At 42.9% G+C, this 21406-nt stretch overlaps 1 protein-coding gene across 1 annotated transcript in view; it reads right to left on the bottom strand.

Annotated features, from left to right (window-relative positions):
- Positions 1-20718, bottom strand: part of LOC143283242 (nuclear receptor subfamily 2 group E member 1-like) — an 82391-nt gene extending 61673 nt beyond the window's left edge. Inside the window, exon 1 of the mRNA XM_076589414.1 lies at positions 20389-20718. Coding sequence (XP_076445529.1) covers positions 20389-20413 — 25 coding nt within the window. The 5' untranslated portion in view covers positions 20414-20718. The remainder of the gene's footprint in view (positions 1-20388) is intronic.
- Between the last annotated feature and the right edge of the window lie 688 nt (positions 20719-21406).

Genomic DNA, 21406 nt, shown 5'->3' with positions numbered 1-21406 from the left:
ACACACACACACACACACACACACACACACACGCTCACACGCACGCAAGTACACACAAACACACACACATATACACGCACGCACATACGCAACACACACGCACAGAGATAGATAGATAGATAGAGAGGGAGAGAGAGAGAGAGAGAGAGAGAGAGAGAGACAGACAGACAGACAGACAGACAGAACAGACAGACAGACAGGGGTTTTGTGTTTGTATTAATTTCGTGAGGAAAAACAGGCGATTCTGATTCACAGAAAGAGAGAACGAAGGGGGAGGGGGGAGAGAGAGAGACGTTTTGACGCTTTGGTGTTTTACTGTCATTGACTGTACAGAGAGAGAGAGAGAGAGAGAGAGAGAGAGAGAGAGAGAGAGAGTCGTTTATTTTGATCAGTCACAAACTAAACGGTAATGATATAACAGAATCTAGATAGGTACATCTGGCAATGAGAGAAAGAAAGAAAGTAAGAAACAAACAACATATATTTATTATATCATAGTCACAAGGAACCCTGGAGGAACAATATCATCAAAAGAAAAAAAGTACAAACGAAATTATGCTGAAAATGATATACAGCCAAATGTACACACGGATCAAATGGAGAAACAAGTATATATATTTTAAAAAACCCAACCAAACAAACAAACTATAAAACCATAATATGCAAGTACAAACACAGCAAGGAATGAAATTTGACATCCCAGAATACACAAGCATAAGTGCATATGGCCGAGAGAAAAAAAAAAAAAACAGAGGAGAAAAAAAGACAGAGAGACAGAAAGACGAAGCAAACAAACAAAAGAACTGAAATGTGGAGTAGGGACTGGAGACGGTTGTCATCAAACAGCTGGGCAAGATCTACAAGATCTATATGTGTATAGCCTGCAGGTGTATAAAGGAGAAAAAAAAAAAAAAAAAAATACTGTGCTGGTATTATACTGATCGACTGACGATTTATGACAGGCGGTGTAGTTGGCCTCACGACATCTACTCACATGAATTTTTACATCAAATTGAATTAATAAATAAGAGGATAGTAGGGTGTGTGTGTGTGTGTGTGTGTGTGTGTGTGTGTGTGTGTGGAGCATACACATCAGGTAATATAGCTTACAGGTATAGCCATACCAGCACATTTGGAGGGTGGGGGTGCGACACGTGTAGCACTACACTGATGCCGCCAGAACGACAACAACGTGAAAGCGGGTAGCAGGAAAAAATATCAAGTCTTGTGTTGGGTGTCCGTGATTCCAATCCACAACATTTTGACTGCGAGTTCATTGAACCAAGTCAGCCAGTCATGCACGGTGTGTGTGTGTGTGTGTGTGTGTGTGTGTGTGTGTGTGTGTGTGTGTGTGTGTGTGTGTGTGTGTGTGTGTTTGCTTGCTTACGAAAAGAAATCAATTTCCGTATCACGTATAACACGTGTGTTCTTTCTCGCGCATGAGGGTGTGAGGGTGTGTGCATACCTGTCAGAGAGAGAGAGAGACAGCGCGACGGACAGACAGACAAACGGACGGACAGACAAACACAGACAGAAAGGCAGACAATGCATGTACACGCGCGAGCACTGATGCCCAACCATACACACATATTACAAGAGCACCACAGTGCAAAACAGTGTCCATGAAACAGCTTAAAAAATACAGCCACGTGAAAACGACTGCACAAATGACAGCCTACAATTCCCTCTCTCTACGTATTTATAACGGCAATCATTTTCACCGTCACTCACCATCATCACCATCGATCGTCTGTGGAAGCAAGCAAGTGTATGTAGGCTGTGCGACCAAGAATGGATGAATCAAGCAATAAAATGATGATAGCTGCATGGTCATTCAGACAGACTATCCCCCCCACCCCCCAGATAATCATTTCATTTGTCAGTGTGGCGTTGTGTCTCAAGCAGCCCCAATACTACAATGATGGCAGGTGACTGGTTGGCGAGAGCGTCACCAGGTAAACATTGACATCGTAGATTGAGCAAGCACTTCATCGCGTGGACACAGGACACAGCCCCAAACCGCCTGCAGCAAACCATCACAGAGAGAGAGAGAGAGAGAGACAGACAGACAGACAGAGAGAAGACAGACAGAGAATGAGAAAGACACAGACAGAGAGAGAGAGAGAGAGAGAGAGAGAGAGAGAGAGAGAGAGAGAGAGAGAGAGAGAAGGCGAGAGAAGATTTCACAGCGATTTCCCACCAGTTGTTGGGAGAAATTAAGGGTTGTTGGACCGGGTGATATGACTGGTTAATCTCTGTGTGTGTGTGTGTGTGTGTGTGTGTGTGTGTGTATGTGTGTTTGCTTCAGTGTACACGAGCATGTGGAGGAGGGGGGAACATGGCATCACTGAATATCTGAAATATATAGTTTGCACGGTATATTATCATACACTTTTTTTTTAAAAATAGAAAATGACAATACATATTGTTTGAACCGGGAGGGTGGTAGTTTCAAACATCTGATTTCAAGGAGCATGTAAATCGTTGCATGCTGGAATAGTTTTGTCAAAACATTATTGTAAAAAAATTTTTTTTTTTAATTAAAAAAAAAAAACAACCGGAGAAACAAAGAAAGTTATGTCCTTGACAAAGTGCAAAAGAGAAAGATTTCCTTTTGGGCACTGTCCCGAGGATACCAACCCTTCTCTCCCCCCCCCCCCCCCCCCCCCCCCCCCCCCCCCCCCCCCCCCCCCCCCCCCCCCCGCACACACACCCCCACCCCTCCCACCCAGCCTCTGCAGCAGCGCCATCCTCCCTCCCACACCCTCTACCCGCCTCCATCTTCCCACCTCCCCCCCCACACACACACACAGAGTCACACACACACGCACTCACCCCCACCCCCCACCCACACCTTCTCATTCTTATTCCGGCCACGGCTGCGGTCACGCCGCGCCTTTCTTGGCTTCTTGATACTGCCAGGTTTGCACAGGGCTTGCAGCCAACACCCGGGCCCTGCCCCGGCCAGGGATTTCACGGCCCCGCTGTCCTTCCTGGGGATTAGCTGTGTTGATCCAAAGGCGCGGACAGCACAGGCCACAGTTTTAAAAGGGGTTTGGTGTGGTGGGGGGGGGGGGGAGAGGGGGGGATAGGAGGGGCGATGGAGGATACAGGGGTTCTTTCTGGACACCTTTTCTGCCTTGTTGGCGTCCTGTCCTAAACCTTTCCAACTCTCTCTCTCTCTCTCTCTCTCTCTCTCTCTCTCTCTCCTTCTCTCTCTCTCTCTCTGTCGTCTGTTTGTGGAGTGTGGGAGGCATGTTGTTGGCGTCTTTTTGTTTATCTCCTTCCCCAGACCCTCTCATGCAGTTTACTCTACCAACTTTACTTTGCCACCATCACCAATCAACCACCTCTTTGGTCGGAGCCCTTGTATTGCCTTGCCCAGTGGTGTGTGGCTGTTGGACTGAAGACACGAATTCCCATCGTGAACTCGGGAGAACTTCCCCGCCCCCACCTCCCCCCACTCACCCCCTCCTCTCCCGTCTACCTTCGCGAGCATGCTGGCTTTTTGGGTATGCCCTTTAGAGCAACGGATTTGCTTTTATCATTCTTTTCTTTTATTTTATTCTATTTCACCGGTACATTATCGTTTCACTGCATGTTGGTTCTGACGACAGTCCGCTCTCGTTTGGAAGCAGCTGTCTTCACATTCGCACATCCACACACACACACACACACACACACACACACACACACATGCGCACGCACGCGTACACACACGTACACACACACATGCGGACGCACGCGCGCACACACACATACACAAATGCGCACGCACGCACACACACACATATACACACACATGCGCAAGCGCACACACACACACACACACACACACACACACACACACACACACACACAACAAGACAAATAAATCAAGAATACATGTGCTCCGCGTGTAATTTTCATGTTTACACCATATCAACATGTAGAGCCCATCTGGTTCCCCTTCCATCAGTGTTAAAACGAACAGAAAGCCAATCTTTGATCAGGTAACGAAAATCTAATCCAAATATATTTTGTAAAAAAAAAAAAGTAAATAAATAAAAAGCATAAAACACATGTTCACGCACTAGCTGTCAGAAAACTGTACGAGGTTGTTTTTTTCAAAACCTCAAGTAGTTCATTTTTTAGGAAAGAGAGAAAGACAGAAAGCTGTGTGTACACACACACACACACAGACACACACACACACACACACACTCCTCGAAGACTTGGTGGGGGGAAAGTGGCCAGTGGGCTGGAAGTCCTGTCAGTGAATAACAAACAAGCAATTACTGCGGGTATATTCACCGCCAGATCGATACCGTTCCCAAACGACTTTGTAACTCTACCGGGAAGACAGCAATTTTCCTCCTTCGATCGGAGCCGAGTTTGTGCAGTTAAAGACTGACTCCAATTAAGCAGACGCGCCATGCCAAGACTTCATCCCCTCACGCTATCGATGAGGTAAAGGACGGAAATTTGACTGGGAGGGGGGAGACCGTTTTCCTTCGTCGTCGATATCCTTTTCAGTCATGATTTATTCAAACACGTCTCTCGCAGGCTCCCTGGTTAGCGTGTCTGTGACATGTGTGTCAACAGCACGAGCTGCTGCTGGTCTTTCCAAGGCGTCTTTGTTAAAGGAGCGACAGGGTTCTGAGGCTGCCTTTTGCTGAACGTTCTGTTATATACGACCTACCCGTCTGGGACGTTTGTTCGACAAGTTTTCCGAGGCTGGGTTCAGCTGAACGTGATATTATATCTACCCGTCTGGAACATTAAGTACGCTTGTAATACTATTTTTCTTTCTGTATGGTCCTAACTTGAATATGTGTGTGTTTGTAGAAGTACAAGCATACACATTCTTGAGTCACATCCTTGTACAACGAGTAATTCTGTGCGGTTGCAGGTCGGAAGGATGCTGAAAATCTGGACTTCAGAGGAAAAAATTGCAAATATGATTTGTGAAGAAAATATGCTCGCATAGAACAGAGAATGGTTTATCTGCATTCCGTCACCACGCAGGTTCTCTTCATGTGTAGGTTGACCTTGTACAGAACGAAAACTTTAAGCGTCCCTAAATAAACATATATAGACTGATACTTAAGACATTGCTGTAAAAAAAAAAGGAAAAAAAAAGAGAGAAGTAATATTCTATATAGGTTTGACTGACAAGGAAGAAAATAACAAGAAACAAGAAGCAGGAATAGAAGAGGAAGTGATGCAGATCATAGCAATTATTTCATCACTGCAATGTGCAGAGAGAATTATTCATAACTACAATGTGCAGTGACAATTATTCATAACTGCAATTTGCTATGACAATTATTCATAACTAAAATGTACAGTGACAGTTATTCATAACTGCAACGTGCAGTGACATTTATTCATAACTACAATGTGCAGTGAAAATTATTCATAACTGCAACGTGCTGTGACAATTATTCATAACTGCAGTACCCATGACAGCCCAGCCTCAGCATCATTTGACGCACCAATTGAGGAACTGGTTGCCAGCTGTCAGTCTTAATCCACGCGTTTGTAATAGAGAAGGGAAAACGCAGCTGGATTGCTGCTGGACCGATACAAGTAGATTCGATTTCTCTCTCTACCAACTGCGATTCTCTCCACGCAGCCTTCCCCAGCAATGAAAACGGCTCTTTTTCTTTTTCTTTCTTTTTTTTTTCTATGTGGGCTATGGTGACAAAGGAGTGGGGGGTGGGATAGGATTTTTTTTTATCATATCTTTAATTATTATGTTCTTTTATTCACATACTTCTTTAATAACCAGGGCATATCATATATCAATGTTACGTTTGTTATCAACATGTATATGTTTGTTATACAGACGCCATACTCTAAATGTGTGTATAGCCTACTTTTCTTTCATATATTTCCTTTTTGTCTTGTTATGTTGCTGTTTCTTTTTTATGTTTTTTGTATATGAATAGGTAAATGTAGGAAAATATTTTTGATAAGAATTCTTTCAACAACAACAAAATAGATTTTTTTAAAAATTTTAACTCTCTCCATACGAACGGCGAAACAGACGACGTTAACAGCGTTTCATCCCAATTACCATCATCAAAATATTGCAAGTGGAAGGCTCTTATACTGAAGAGGTGAATGTTGACAAAGAATACCACAATTCTGACGACGGAAGCTAAAGGTTGGGTCATTCAGACACCCACTGGACATCCGAGGGGTCTGTGTAGAGGAGAAGAGAGGACTGGCCGTACTGAGTGAGTTAAAACTCGAGCTATTCACTCGATCTTTCCTTGCCCCTCCTCCCAAAGAAGAGAGGGACTTTGCAACGTACAGATCCGGTTCTATGGTCTGAACATTCATGTGATTGTCTGATCCACATTACTGCTTTGTACACAGACGCCATTGATGTGATGTCAACTCCATTGGTTAGTAATACTAATACTAATAATACAAAATAATAATTAAAAAAAATAATAATAATGGTATTTATATAGCGCTGAATCTTGTCGCACGAAATAAGTAACAATTTAATGTACCCCCAATGTGTTCCATGTATTGTATATGTCACATGAAATATTTGATATTTTTCAGATACACCAACGAGGTTTCATGAAATGAATAAGCTGTATCTTGTTTTATCTTGAATGGATTGGTGACTTGATATACCAACACCACGAACATATTAAAGAGTTTGCCAAAAACACCATAAGAATAGCAAAACATCCCAAACAAGACAAGGATGAGAAAGTGTCAAGATGGTTGAACTGGGCTAAATGAAGCTGGTGACTAAAAGTGTGTGTGTGTGTGTGTGTGTGTGTGTGTGTGTGTGTGTGTGTGTGTGTGTGTGTGTGTGTGTGTGTGACAGACAGAGAGGACGGTATCACATATTTACCAGAAAGCGGTGTTCCTGTCACTTATGAACACATATGATGGCAAACCTTTTGTTCTTTTCATTGAGAAAAAACAAAACGTAAAGGAATTATTCAAACATATTTTCTTTGTTGACACACTTTGGGTTTTTTTTTCTTTGTTGTTGTTGTTGTTGTTATTGTTGTTTTTCTTTATTTTTAGATTTTGGTTCATTATTATTTTCATAATTAAAAAGGTAACACAGCGATAATATTTACATGAAAACAATGATAAAAAAATGAAACTTAAAAGTGTGTGTGTGTGCGCGCGCGCGCACGTGCACGTGTGTGTGTGTGTGTGTGTGTGACTTCACGACAGCTTCAAAAACACCAAAGGCATTACGATCGCTATGCTGACCATCATCATTATTGGCTCATCACAAATGTAGTGACCAGAGACGATACACAAGACAAGACACGTCCAGCAGCTTCCTACACAGTGATCATTTTCTTTCTCTTTTTCCCACTTTTCCTTTGTGGTTAAACATATCTATGTCTTTTATTCAATACGGTATGGAGGCGCACACGTACAACAGCTTCCTACACTGTGATCATTTTCTTTCTCTTTTTCCCACTTTTCCTTTGTGGTTAAACATACCTATGTCTTTTATTCAATACGGTATGGAGGCGCACACGTACAACAGCTTCCTACACTGTGATCATTTTCTTTCTCTTTTTCCCACTTTTCCTTTGTGGTTAAACATACCTATGTCTTTCATTCAATACGGTATGGAGGCGCTGTGACAGACCCGGTAACCGTTGGACATCTGATCCAGTGACCAGGGTTCGGTCCCCCGTTCAGGCCTGGTGTTGTGTCCATGGGAAAGGCACTTCCTCTCTCCATCTAGGTGTGAATGGGTACCTCACTTGGCTGGCGGAAGGTTAGAACAGCGGAAGCAGAGGATTGGGCCCCGCCTTCCCATGCCGAGCCCTAGACACAGTGGATATGAGTTCACTGCCTTCCCATGCCGAGCCCTAGACACAGTGGATATGAGTTCACTGCCTTCCCATGCCGAGCCCTAGACACAGTGGATATGAGTTCACTGCCTTCCCATGCCGAGCCCTAGACACAGTGGATATGAGTTCACTGCCTTCCCATGCCGAGCCCTAGACACAGTGGATATGAGTTCACTGCCTTCCCATGCCGAGCCCTAGACACAGTGGATATGAGTTCACTGCCTTCCCATGCCGAGCCCTAGACACAGTGGATATGAGTTCACTGCCTTCCCATGCCGAGCCCTAGACACAGTGGATATGAGTTCACTGCCTTCCCATGCCGAGCCCTAGACACAGTGGATATGAGTTCACTGCCTTCCCATGCCGAGCCCTAGACACAGTGGATATGAGTTCACTGCCTTCCCATGCCGAGCCCTAGACACAGTGGATATGAGTTCACTGCCTTCCCATGCCGAGCCCTAGACACAGTGGATATGAGTTCACTGCCTTCCCATGCCGAGCCCTAGACACAGTGGATATGAGTTCACTGCCTTCCCATGCCGAGCCCTAGACACAGTGGATATGAGTTCACTGCCTTCCCATGCCGAGCCCTAGACACAGTGGATATGAGTTCACTGCCTTCCCATGCCGAGCCCTAGACACAGTGGATATGAGTTCACTGCCTTCCCATGCCGAGCCCTAGACACAGTGGATATGAGTTCACTGCCTTCCCATGCCGAGCCCTAGACACAGTGGATATGAATTCACTGCCTTCCCATGCCGAGCCCTAGACACAGTGGATATGAGTTCACTGCCTTCCCATGCCGAGCCCTAGACACAGTGGATATGAATTCACTGCCTTCCCATGCCGAGCCCTAGACACAGTGGATATGAGTTCACTGCCTTCCCATGCCGAGCCCTAGACACAGTGGATATGAATTCACTGCCTTCCCATGCCGAGCCCTAGACACAGTGGATATGAGTTCACTGCCTTCCCATGCCGAGCCCTAGACACAGTGGATATGAATTCACTGCCTTCCCATGCCGAGCCCTAGACACAGTGGATATGAGTTCACTGCCTTCCCATGCCGAGCCCTAGACACAGTGGATATGAATTCACTGCCTTCCCATGCCGAGCCCTAGACACAGTGGATATGAATTCACTGCCTTCCCATGCCGAGCCCTTGACACAGTGGATATGAATTCACTGCCTTCCCATGCCGAGCCCTAGACACAGTGGATATGAGTTCACTGCCTTCCCATGCCGAGGCCTAGACACAGTGGATATGAGTTCATTGCCTTCCCATGCCGAGCCCTAGACACAGTGGGTATGAGTTCACTGCCTTCCCATGCCGAGCCCTAGATACAGTGGATATGAGTTCACTGCCTTCCCATGCCGAGCCCTAGACACAGTGGATAATTATGAGTTCACTGCCTTCCCATGCCGAGTCCTAGACACAGTGGATATGAGTTCACTGCCTTCCCATGCCGAGCCCAGGACACAGTGGATATGAATTCACTGCCTTCCTATGCCCAGCCCTAGTGGATATGAATTCACTGCCTTCCTATGCCCAGCCCTAGACACAGTGGATATGAGTTCACTGCCTTTCTATGCCCAGCCCTAGACACAGTGGATATGAATTCACTGCCTTCCTGTGCCCGGCCCTAGACACAGTGGATATGAGTTCACTGCCTTCATGTGCCCGGCCCTAGACACAGTGGATATGAATTCACTGCCTTCCTATGCCCGGCCCTAGACACAGTGGATATGAGTTCACTGCCTTCCTATGCCCAGCCCTAGACACAGTGGATATGAGTTCACTGCCTTCCTATGCCCAGCCCTAGACACAGTAGATATGAGTTCACTGCCTTCCTATGCCCAGCCCTAGACACAGTGGATATGAGTTCATTGCCTTCCCATGCCGAGCCCTAGATACAGTGGATATGAGTTCATTGCCTTCCCATGCCGAGTCCTAGACACAGTGGATATGAATTCACTGCCTTCCCATGCCGAGCCCTTGACACAGTGGATATGAGTTCACTGCCTTCCCATGCCGAGCCCTAGACACAGTGGATATGAGTTCACTGCCTTCCCATGCCGAGCCCAAGACACAGTGGATATGAGTTCACTGCCTTCCCATGCCGAGTCCTAGACACAGTGGATATGAGTTCACTGCCTTCCCATGCCGAGCCCAAGACACAGTGGATATGAATTCACTGCCTTCCTATGCCCAGCCCTAGTGGATATGAGTTCACTGCCTTCCTATGCCCAGCCCTAGACACAGTGGATAGAGTTCACTGCCTTCCTATGCCCAGCCCTAGACACAGTGGATAGAGTTCACTGCCTTCCTATGCCCAGCCCTAGACACAGTGGATAGAGTTCACTGCCTTCCTATGCCCAGCCCTAGACACAGTGGATAGAGTTCACTGCCTTCCTATGCCCGGCCCTAGACACAGTGGATATGAATTCACTGCCTTCCTATGCCCGGCCCTAGACACAGTGGATATGAGTTCACTGCCTTCCTATGCCCGGCCCTAGACACTGTGGATATGAGTTCACTGCCTTCCTATGCCCGGCCCTAGACACAGTGGATATGAGTTCACTGCCTTCCTATGCCCGGCCCTAGACACAGTGGATATGAATTCACTGCCTTCCTGTGCCCGGCCCTAGACACAGTGAATATGAGTTCACTGCCCGATGGCCTTAAAAGGCTATGGGACCTTTAAACTTTAAACTTTAACCTTTAATAGTCCAATAATATTAGTTGCGAAGAAGATCGTGCCTTGATTTTCGTCTCCTTCAGCGCATTTTCACGGGTGTGAAAAAGAATACATTTTTCACAACAGGCTATAAATTATTGTCTTTTGGGCCTTGCGTGTTATCACTGGCGTACACGGCCACAGTCATCTCTATCCCTACATCCTTCCCTAGTCGCATGAACCAGTGTCGGTGATGCTTTCATGTAACCCGCATCACATGGATACGGGTGGCAACATTTCCTTCTGAATGTGTCGATAGTGAAGAGTATTTAATGGATTGAGAAATTTATTTCCAACAAAATCATCCCAAAGAAGTCCGTGCTAGTTACAGATGCAAGCGAAAAAGCGCAGGCCTTTATCCCCCAACCCCAACCCCACCTCCGCCCCCACATCCTGCTAATTCGTGCGAAAGACTGACCCACTTGCATTTATTGACGTGTTTTGTGGGGTTTTTTTGTGTTTTTTGGTGTATATATATATATATAACTTTTTAAAATCTTATTATTATTATTTTATTTTAATACTGACTGAGGCATGTTTTTCAGGACTCATCAGCAGTTCCGCGGAATGCCAATAAAAAGATTCACTGATGTCTGGAATATGCGTGCCTCAGCCCGACATGTCAGATAAATTCTGTGGTGGCGCCGTGTTGGTTTGATCCTGTCATAACCCTGACAACTTTCATGCACCGCTCACTTTCACTCTCAAAGTTATTTTCGTGGCAGTGTAAAGTGTGTGTGTGTGTGTGCGTGCGTGCGTGCATGCGTACGTAGGTGTGTGACTCTGTGTGTGTGTGTGTGTGTGTGTGTGTGTGTGTGTGTGTGTTTGTAAATGTGTATGCGCGCGCGCGTGTGCTTTGTGTGTGTGATTGTGAGTGTGTGTGTGTGTTTCTTTAGTTCAACGTCTTTTCACTATTAGTGATATTATACGATTAAGGGGGTGGGGGGAGGTGGGGGCGGAGAGGAGGTCAGGAAACATAAAAAAAAAACAAAACACTATGCTAGTAATAAGGGGAAAAAACAGGAAAAAAAACCCACAAAAACCAATAATTCTGCGAATGGCGTGTGTGTGTGTGTCACTTGAAACGAAACAAAACCAAACGCTAACTAGTAATAGTCTGGCGGTGGTGGGGGTTGGGGGGCGTGGGGGGTGGGAACTGTCTCTGTGTGTGCGTGTGTGTATGTGTGTGTGTGCGCGTGTGCGTTTGTCAATGCGTGCGAGCGTGTGTTCGCGCGCACGTTTGTGTGTGCTGGTGTGTTTGCGTGCGTGTGAATAAATCATCGGTTTGAGGACGGCCTCGGGTTACAGACTGCATTGTGGAACATTACACTATCCGCGACAGACAACACGGTCAGTTTACCTTTCAGACTCCCATGGAAAAAACGGGACAGGACTCGCGGAAGGCATGTACACATGGGGAGTAGTGTGTGTGTGTGTGTGTGTGCTGGTGTGATGACGCTTGGAGTGAATAGTAAGCGCCAGTTTGCGCTTTGATGTGGTGCCCTGATGTGCTATTATATTACAGTTTGATGTGGTGTGGATTGTGTGCTGTGTGTTTTGTTGTGTCGTGGTGTGATGATTTGCCAGTGTGCGCGCGCGAGTGTTTGCGTTTGTGCGCGTGCACGCGCTTGTCTTGGGGTGAGAGGGCGTGTGTAAAAAAAAGAGATACCGACAAATAGACAGATAGAGAGAGACAGAGATAGAAAGATAGAAATACAGAAAGATATATCTGTCATTCGTTTGGTTTATCATATACATCGGTCGCAGGTCATTATACAAACACATGCGATGGTGACATGCACCGGAATATTCACCTCTGTATGTGTGTGTGTGTGTGTGTGTGTGTGTGTGTTCAGAACTATATGGACACCATTTTTTGTTGAGGATCACAATGACAACATTTTTTTGCTCAGAGAAAAGACACTAAATCTGATATGAGGACGCGAATGCCGCATTGGAACAGAAAACGTCAAGGGCCATAATTTGTATTTGTATTTGTATTGCTTTTTATCACAACAGATTTCTCTGTGTGAAATTCGGGCTGCTCTCCCCAGGGAGAACGCGTTGCTACACTACAGCGCCACCCTTTTTTTCCATTTTTTCCTGCGTGCAGTTTTATTTGTTTTTTCCTATCGAAGTGGATTTTCTACAGAATTTTGCCAGGAACAACCCTTTTGTTGCCGTGGGTTCTTTTACGTACGCTAAGTGCATGCTCCACACGGGACCTCGGTTTATCGTCTCATCCGAATGACTAATGATATCAGTTCTCCCAAAAATTCATCGACCGGTTATGTGAATACAGATATAATGTTTGTGTGGTCTCATAATTGCATCAAACCACTCCTGGGGAAAAGAAAAAAAAACAAAAAAAAAACAAACAAAAAAACATGCTGGTCACAAGTTATCTAAAAGTATCAGTAGCTATTTTCACTTCCTCGGCACCTTGATGTCACCAGACAACACGGAAACCACTCACAGGCAGAAAGTACCTGCGACACATTAATTTTATGCATGACTTAACCCTTTCCCCGCCAGCTATTCTTAGCCACTGTCTTTTCTGTGTTTATACCACAAGGGAATTTTGTACTCTAAATTGACTGGCGGTGAAAGGGTTAAACAATCAGGAACGAGCTCTGCCATTGTCGGTGTTCTGTTCGTTTTCCTCGTGTTCTGTTCGTTTTCTTCTCCTCCTCTCCTCCTTTGTGTCTTCTTCTTCGTCTTCTTCTTTCAAACTAGAAAAATAAATAAATAAATAAATAAATAATAACTGAATCGAAAACGTTGGTCTCTTTCGAAGTCTTGTCTCCTCCTTCTAACAGTACAATTAATATTTTCATCACCTCCCTAATAAATGTTCAACTCTTGCTCGGTCGTTTTTATTTGTTTTGGTTCACTGATCATCCAACCCATTCTGATTATTATTGTTATCATTAATCATTATTATTATCATCATATCTCATCTTTGCCAGAATGACATATTATCAGACAGGAATCATGAATTATATTTTAACAGAGAGCAATCATGAATACAATCAGCTGTGCTTCATTAGAACCACGTTTTGGAATGTCAAAGCTATTTTCAGCGTATCTTTCAATGTTGTTACATTTCAAAATTCCTGACAGTCCATTTCTTTCTCTGCTGAACTAGTTTTTCTACAACACCATGGGATTCCTTCACTTCTCTTTCTTCATTCATCTTACTTTTTCTTTTGATGGCACAACTCAAAACGAAAGGCAAGTCTTCAATATATGTTACATGATGAGCATCCAACGATTTTTTTTAATAACAATCATTGCAACATACTGAAGAAACTTCAGATAATTTATTCAGATATGTAGATCGTGTGTGTGAGTGTGTGAGTGTGTGTGTGTGTGTGTGTGTGTGTGTGTGTGTGTGTGTGTGTGTGTATGCATGTATGTATGCATGTATGTATGTATGTATGTATGTGTACGTGTTTGTGTAGGTGTGTGTGCGTTTAAGTAAGTGTGCACATGATGAGTGTGCGCGCGCGTATGTTCGTGCATATGTGTGTCACCAAGCATAACCCAGCTTTCGCTGATGATCACAATGCCACCCCCACCCCCTGTCCCTCCCTCCTCTTCCAGACAGGTCGAATGACGCCAATCAAATACATACACATTTATTTTCATCCTCACAGGCGTGTGCATGACTGAAATGATAATTATGTGACCGACATTTGCATCTCGGGATCGCTTTATGAATCCCAAATCATTCTGACCTCATTATGAACAATTGTACATACGGCTGAAGCAGCAAAGATAACCGATTCAAATGTGCCCTGATTTTTTTTTTTTTTTTTTCATGGTTGATAATTCATTTTCTGATCAATCATTTATCCATTCATTTATTGTATTTGTATTTGCATTTATATTTCTTTTTATCACAACAGATTTCTCTGTGTGAATTCGGGCTGCTTTCCCCAGGGAGAGCTCGTCGCTACACTACAGCGCCACCCATTTTTTTGTATTTATTCCTCCGTGCAGTTTGATTTGTTTTTCTTGTCGAAGTGGATTTTTCTACAGAATTTTGCCAGGAACAACCCTTTTGTTGCCGTGGGTTCTTTTACGTGCGCTGAGTGCATGATGCACACAGGACCTCGGTTTATCGTCTCATCCGAATGACTAGCGTCCAGACCACCACTCAAGCTCTAGTGGAGGGGGGGAGAAAATATCGGCGGCCGAGCAGTGATTCGAACCAGCGCGCTCAGATTCTCTCGCTTCCTATGCGGACGCGTTGCCTCTAGGCCATCACTCCACTTTTGTTTGTTTCTTTCCTTGTTTTACTTGTTTGCTTATTTTGATATTGGTTTCTGTTTGTTTGACATTTGTTTATTGTCATTTTTGTTTTATAAAGTGTGGAACAGATTTTTAAAAAGACGGACACCGCTGTTATAAAAAACTTGGTATTTTATTCTGTTATGTTTGTTTAGGGGAAGGGGTGTGTTTCACTTCATCTAAGAGAATTATTTTGCGGTCCTTCTTTCCCTGTAAAACAACATACAACAAAACTTTTTTTTTTTTTTTCACTTGTAAAAGTTGTTGGTTTTTTTTTTTTATTCCTGTCTCCCTCTTTCTCTATTTATTTGTTGTACAGTTGGCCTGTTCATTTCACCATCTCACTAGTTGACTGTGGACTCTTGTCCGGAGGTTGTTTTTTTTTTCCATTTGATTGCTGTGAATAAGGTGCCCATTTTCAGTTCCTGATTTCTTTTCCATTGGTAAAGCCAAGAAATATTGCTGTCGATATTACCGGGTTGTTTGTTGTTGTTGTTGTTGATGTTGTTATGTTTTTTCTTTTTCTTTTTTTTTCTTTTTTCTCAAACAGATGAACAGCTGTATCCTTTCAACAATCTCCTTTCCGGTCTTTGATGTTGTTTAATTAACTGTTCCAAGAAAAAAATACATCTCTTTTCAATCGATTTTATCTCTGTTACTTCCATTTCATGTATATAATTATTGCTATTGCTTCAACGAGTCTCTCTTATACTATTTCATTTCCACTGCTTCAAAACAGTTGGGGCTTTTTTTTTCTTCCTCAAATGTTCAGAAATTTCCTTGTTTCTTCCGCTTCGATCGGTTCTGAACCGAAGTTTATTTCTTTTTCTTTTTTCCGATGGTTTCAAGTCTCTTTTTATCTTTACACCCAATTTTTTTGTTTAATAATTTTTTGGATATTTATTGCTGTATCAATGATAATTTCTTTACGCTGTTGCTGTACCCTTTCTTGACAAGTTTGCCGTCTTATAAGTTCTGCTGTTCCCATCCATGCAGAAAATCTCAGTTTCAATGGCTCAATGTAAGTGTACTACTCTGGTGTTTCTGTACTATCATTTGCTTCTCTCTAACTTCGATGGAAGTCTCTGAAAATTATTTCCACTGCCGAAAAGTTAATAGTGTTGAAAGGTTCAACGCTCAAGATTCCATGGCGGTCGGGGGCAGTGAACTCATTTCTCCTCTGTGGTCGGCATAGGGCTCATCTCCTACTTCCTGCTTCCTTTAACCGTAAAGTCAGGTACCCAGTCACAACTCGGGTGGAGTGAGGATAATCGGAGTAAACTGTCTTTCCCAAGGACACAACACCATGCCGAAACAGTACATCGAACCCCGATCACTGGCGAACACTGGGTCGATAGTCCAACACCGAACAGATTCTGCCACAGTCTTTTTTTTTTCTTTTTTTTAAAACATTTTTTAAATTCCATTTTGATAGGTTGACATTTTACAACAACAACAGCATCTTAATGGACATTTATAAAGAAGAAAAAACAAACAAAGAACAGAAAAAAACAAAAAAACAAAAAAACAAACAAAACAAAACAAACAAACACCATAAATACTCTGATAGAAACAGCCAAGCAGCTGGATTATACACTGGTTGGTTATCATCATGGAGTATTATCATTCATTTCTTAAGATCTTACACAAGCTGTCAAGGAATACAAATTCTGCCACAGTAATTTTCGGGAAAACCAAACAATACATACATACATACATATATATATATATATATATATATATATATATATGTGTGTGTGTGTGTGTGTGTACATATATTCTACAGAACTGACGGTGTCGATCTCTGCTGCGTACTTTATTTCAATCCTGTCTTCTTTAAGGGTAAGGTGTGGGCGGTTATTTGCACACATCTTGAGGCTGGTTTGTTGAGTTCTAACATGAATGCTCGCCACAGATACTGCGTGCATCGTGTTCGCTTTTCTGTGCTGGGATATGTGTAAAGAACAATATCACACGGGTTTTGTTTTTTTGTTTTTTTTTTTCATTTTCCTCCCCAAAACTTATTCAACAGTTATTCTTAAGTTTGTTATTTCCACCGAAAAAATGTCATGAATGTCATGAATCCTTGTGACGCAACGAGAAATGGAAAACGCTGGAAACCACCTTTTACTGACGGGAGGAAAAAAAGATCAGAAATGAAGTTTGAAATTATACATTCTGCTATTTTAAACTCAGTCATGTCTGTGCCCCAAATCAAAGGTTTTAAATGAAGGAAAGAAGAAAAAAGGAAAAAAAGGAAAACAATCATACAAGGCGTTGGAAAAGATTATTATGTGAGTGTGTGTGCGCGCGGCCGCATGTGTGTGTGTGCGTGTGCGTGTGCGTGCATGCGTGTGTGTACTTGTGTGTCTTGAAACAAAGCTTGGAAAGAACATAACTGAAAAACATCAAAATGGAAGGATATGTTATCGTTTGGAAATGAGGAATGCCAAGCAACAGTCTGTGATCAGAGTACATTATATATTGTTTATCAATTATGAATCAATAAAATTGAACATAATACATAATATTTGTGATTAGTATAAAAAATTTAAAAAAAGAAATTTGAAATAAAATGAAGGATATCTTTTATCTAAAAAAAACAACAACACACAAACAAACGTGAGCGTTTGCTTTATTCATGAATGCTTAAAATGCTTTGATGAACTCACACGTCCACTCCCCCGCCCCCTATCTTTGCTTTACTTATTTTATTCTTTATTACACTTTCTCTTGCTTTGCTTTATTCTTCCAACTATATTCTTCTTTATTCATTTCATTTTTTATGATGCTGCGATAAACATTTTCTTTCCAATATCTTTTTTATTGTTTGAATTTTTTAAAATCCTAATTCTTTATTTCTGTACATCCAACCAGTTTCCCAGCCTAATTTGTATGTGCTCTATTGTAAGTGCAGTGCGACATTTTGTGTTTATAAATCTTGGTCTGTTCAGTTGTTTATTTTTCATATCATTTACATATCATGCACGTACGCTGACAATAAACACTTAAAGACTAATCACAGATTAATAATAATAATTATGATAATGATTATAATAATAATATATATAGTAGTAGTAGTAGTAGTGGTGAAAATAATACTACTACTAAATAATCACCATCATAACTAATACTTCAAGAATTATTATCATCATTATCATTATTATTATCATTATCATTATTGCTATTATTATTCTTATTATTATTATCATTATTGTTGTTGTTGTTGTTTTGCTGTTGTGTTTATTATCGTCTTCGTTATCATTATCATTGTTATGTTTAATATCATCTTAACCATCATTATTATCATTTACAGTCCTGATTGACAGAATCAGAACAGGGCCTTTTGATTACTGTTTAACTGACTGTCAGACTGGTGGACAGACTGACTGACGGACTGACTGACCGACCGACTGACTAAAGTGATAAAAATCAAGTAGGCTAATTTACGTCCACCTGAACCGTACACAGACAGACAATGTACATAACAGGGCTCATCGTTCTTTCCCCTTCCCCTGACAGATAGATGACTGATGACGACAAGCATCATTGAAAGAAGATGAGGGTACCGCTAGTCATGGCACACACACACACACACACACACACACACACACACACTCACGCACACACACACACTCACGCGCACACACACACACACACACACACACACACACACACACACACACACACACACACATCTTTGTCTCCTTCCGCAGAACACTTCAGAGTGTACCGACACCAACGACACTTCGGGCTGTTAATGAAAAGATGCTTAAACTGGTCACTTTCTGTGGACATGTGGGTAACAATGGAGATAAAGACAGAAGCGATCTACCTGGGATGAATGACACAATATTAAAGCAGGACATTGTTATTACAAACACTCAAATTCTTCACCAGTGCTTTATACTGTTTTAGATTGAATATTATGGAGCGACAGGTGCACGGCCACCCCCATCCTCCCCCCACACACACACACACACACACACACACACACACACACACACACACACACACACACAAAACGTGAAAAGATGATGAGAACTGCAACCATGGTTGAGAAGTTGTATTTGAACATATATACTACTTGTGCAAGCATACACACGTGTATTCACAACATACATCCATACATGTTTGCATTATTCTCCTTTTTTAAAATGTCCTTCCATGTGTGTATTTTAAAACTGTTGTATACATACATACATACATACATACATACATACATACATACATACATACAAACATAGATACATACATACATAAGTGTGTGTGGTATATACACACATACGTACATATCTACACACACACACACACACACACACACACACACACACACACACACACACACACACACACACACACACACACACACACACACACAGAGTATATGGCTTAAAAAGTATATGACGTATGTATGGTGAAATATAACATATGATATATATCATAACCAATTAATAACCGTGTGTGCGAGTGTAATGTGAGTAAGTCAGTAGGTGAGTGAGTCAGTGTGTGTGTTTGTGTGTGTGTGTGTGTGTGTGTGTGAGAGAGAGAGAGAGAGAGAGAGAGAGAGAGAGATTTAAGTTCAAGTATTTAATGTAAAACTAAAGAAAAAAAGTGGGTAAAACAGTAGACAAAGTTTTGCATATCTTCACCGAAACCAGCTTCACAATACAAATTATGTCATTAAGAAAACACTTCTTATTCAGACTGAATGTAGTCATAGTATGAATAGGCATTTGTTTATTAAAGAATGAGACAGACTTCTTTCAGTTTAGAACATTAAACATGAATGCTCATCCATCTCATGGTCCACAAAGAGATATTAATAGTTACTGGTGACTGTGTACCACAACAGTACACTTGCCTGCATTGAAAGCCGACAAATTCTTTGTCATCTTCCCGTCTTGAAATTAAAAAGAAACTCAAGAAAATGGAGCTGCTAATCGTTGCATGTATGGTCTGTCATAAGCCTTGTTGTACACAGACATTGCATTAGTAATGACAGTTTTCTGGACGACAATGGGTTGTGTATTATGCGGGCTTGTCTGGTACTGTCAATACTATTTCTGAAAATCCACAGCAGCTTACTATGTGTGTGTGTGTGTGTGTGCTCAAAGAGGATACTTTAGTAAATCAATAGACGGACGTTGGTAACGAACAATAATCAATGTTGAGGTCCAGTTAAATACAATAAAGAGAATGTATAGATCAGTTAAGGGCAATAAGTAAAATCCTTTCGTCTAATTAAAGTAATAAATCTTTCAACTATTGCAGGCCCAGAACTTCCTACAATCATAATTGTGAATACTCACTAAAAAAAAAAAAAAAAAAGAAAACAAAACAAAACCACAAAAAACAAACAACTCTAAAATGAGTCAACCGAACAATCATATTTGTATATTTTGATCCACGACTTGTCTTGGACGATACACGTTCACAAAGTATTTTTTTTTAAACTGATTGAAGAATGTGTTCCCAGCTCAGTTGAAGACGGGAGGAAGAGACAAGAACTACTTACTGGAGGTTCCGGACGGTCGGTTCATGATGCCGCCGTGTAATGATAATACTCCACAGCAGCCGCTGCACAGCACAGCACAGCACAGCACACAGCGACAGTGAGTCCTCGTGTGAGTCACCCCGCCACCATCCGCTGTCAGACGGCAGGACACCCAGACACTGACTCTCCACTTCGTGCCAGCGTCAGTCGGCACACGTTGTTTTCTGTCTGTCACACCACGAAGCCAACACCTCTCGCGCTACATGCCAGCCAGCCAGCCAGTCCTGGACCTGCCACTGACCCCACTGTCCCGCAACCCCGTCGCTTGGTCCTCAGAGCTCTGTGGTCAGGCCTGGTGAAGTTGTGGTTTTAAAAAAAAAAAGTAAAAGAAGCGGGTGGCTTGCCAAAAAAAAAAAATCCAGCTCACCGTGTCCTAGAGTCGGAATTGTCGTCTGCTTCAGTCACGCCGTAGTTACCTTTCCCTGACCTCCGCCACCGGCCGACCAATCAGAGGAGAGCGCTGTGGCGGCGACAAGCGGACGACAAAAAGGCACAAATGAAAAGAACGACGTTGGACGCGCCCCCTGCATGACATGCAGACAGCAGGCGGTCTCGTGCAGCATGGCACGGACGCTTCTGATTGGCTGGGACAGTGTCAATTGGGGGCGGGGCTTGGAGTGTCGTCGGGGCTGGTAGCAGAGTGCAACACTCTGTGCCATTGCGTGCTGTCGTCAGTCGGCTGCTTTTGGTGGCCGGCTTTCTGCCTCCCGATCTTGGCGTGACTGTGCTTCCAGAACGGAGATCGGATGTGACCACCGGTGATGTCACGTGCTGTGACGGCTGACGATGGGCTGACGGGATGAGTGTACGGATCATTGGCTCCATCTGCCGGTCGCTACACGATGCGGAGGCCGACAACTCCTTTATTATTGTTATTCTTGTCCATCATTGGCGTTTATTGGTATTGCTAGTGTAGTATTCCCTTTATTAATGTTCCGATGTCTGTGTTTTGTTCCGCTTTCATTTTCGTTTTTTTTCG

The sequence above is a fragment of the Babylonia areolata genome, chromosome 6 (genome assembly GCF_041734735.1).
Source record: "Babylonia areolata isolate BAREFJ2019XMU chromosome 6, ASM4173473v1, whole genome shotgun sequence".
Lineage (NCBI taxonomy): Eukaryota > Metazoa > Mollusca > Gastropoda > Neogastropoda > Buccinidae > Babylonia > Babylonia areolata.
Note: the sequence above shows the minus strand (reverse complement) of the source record. Positions and strands in the feature narration are given on the sequence as shown.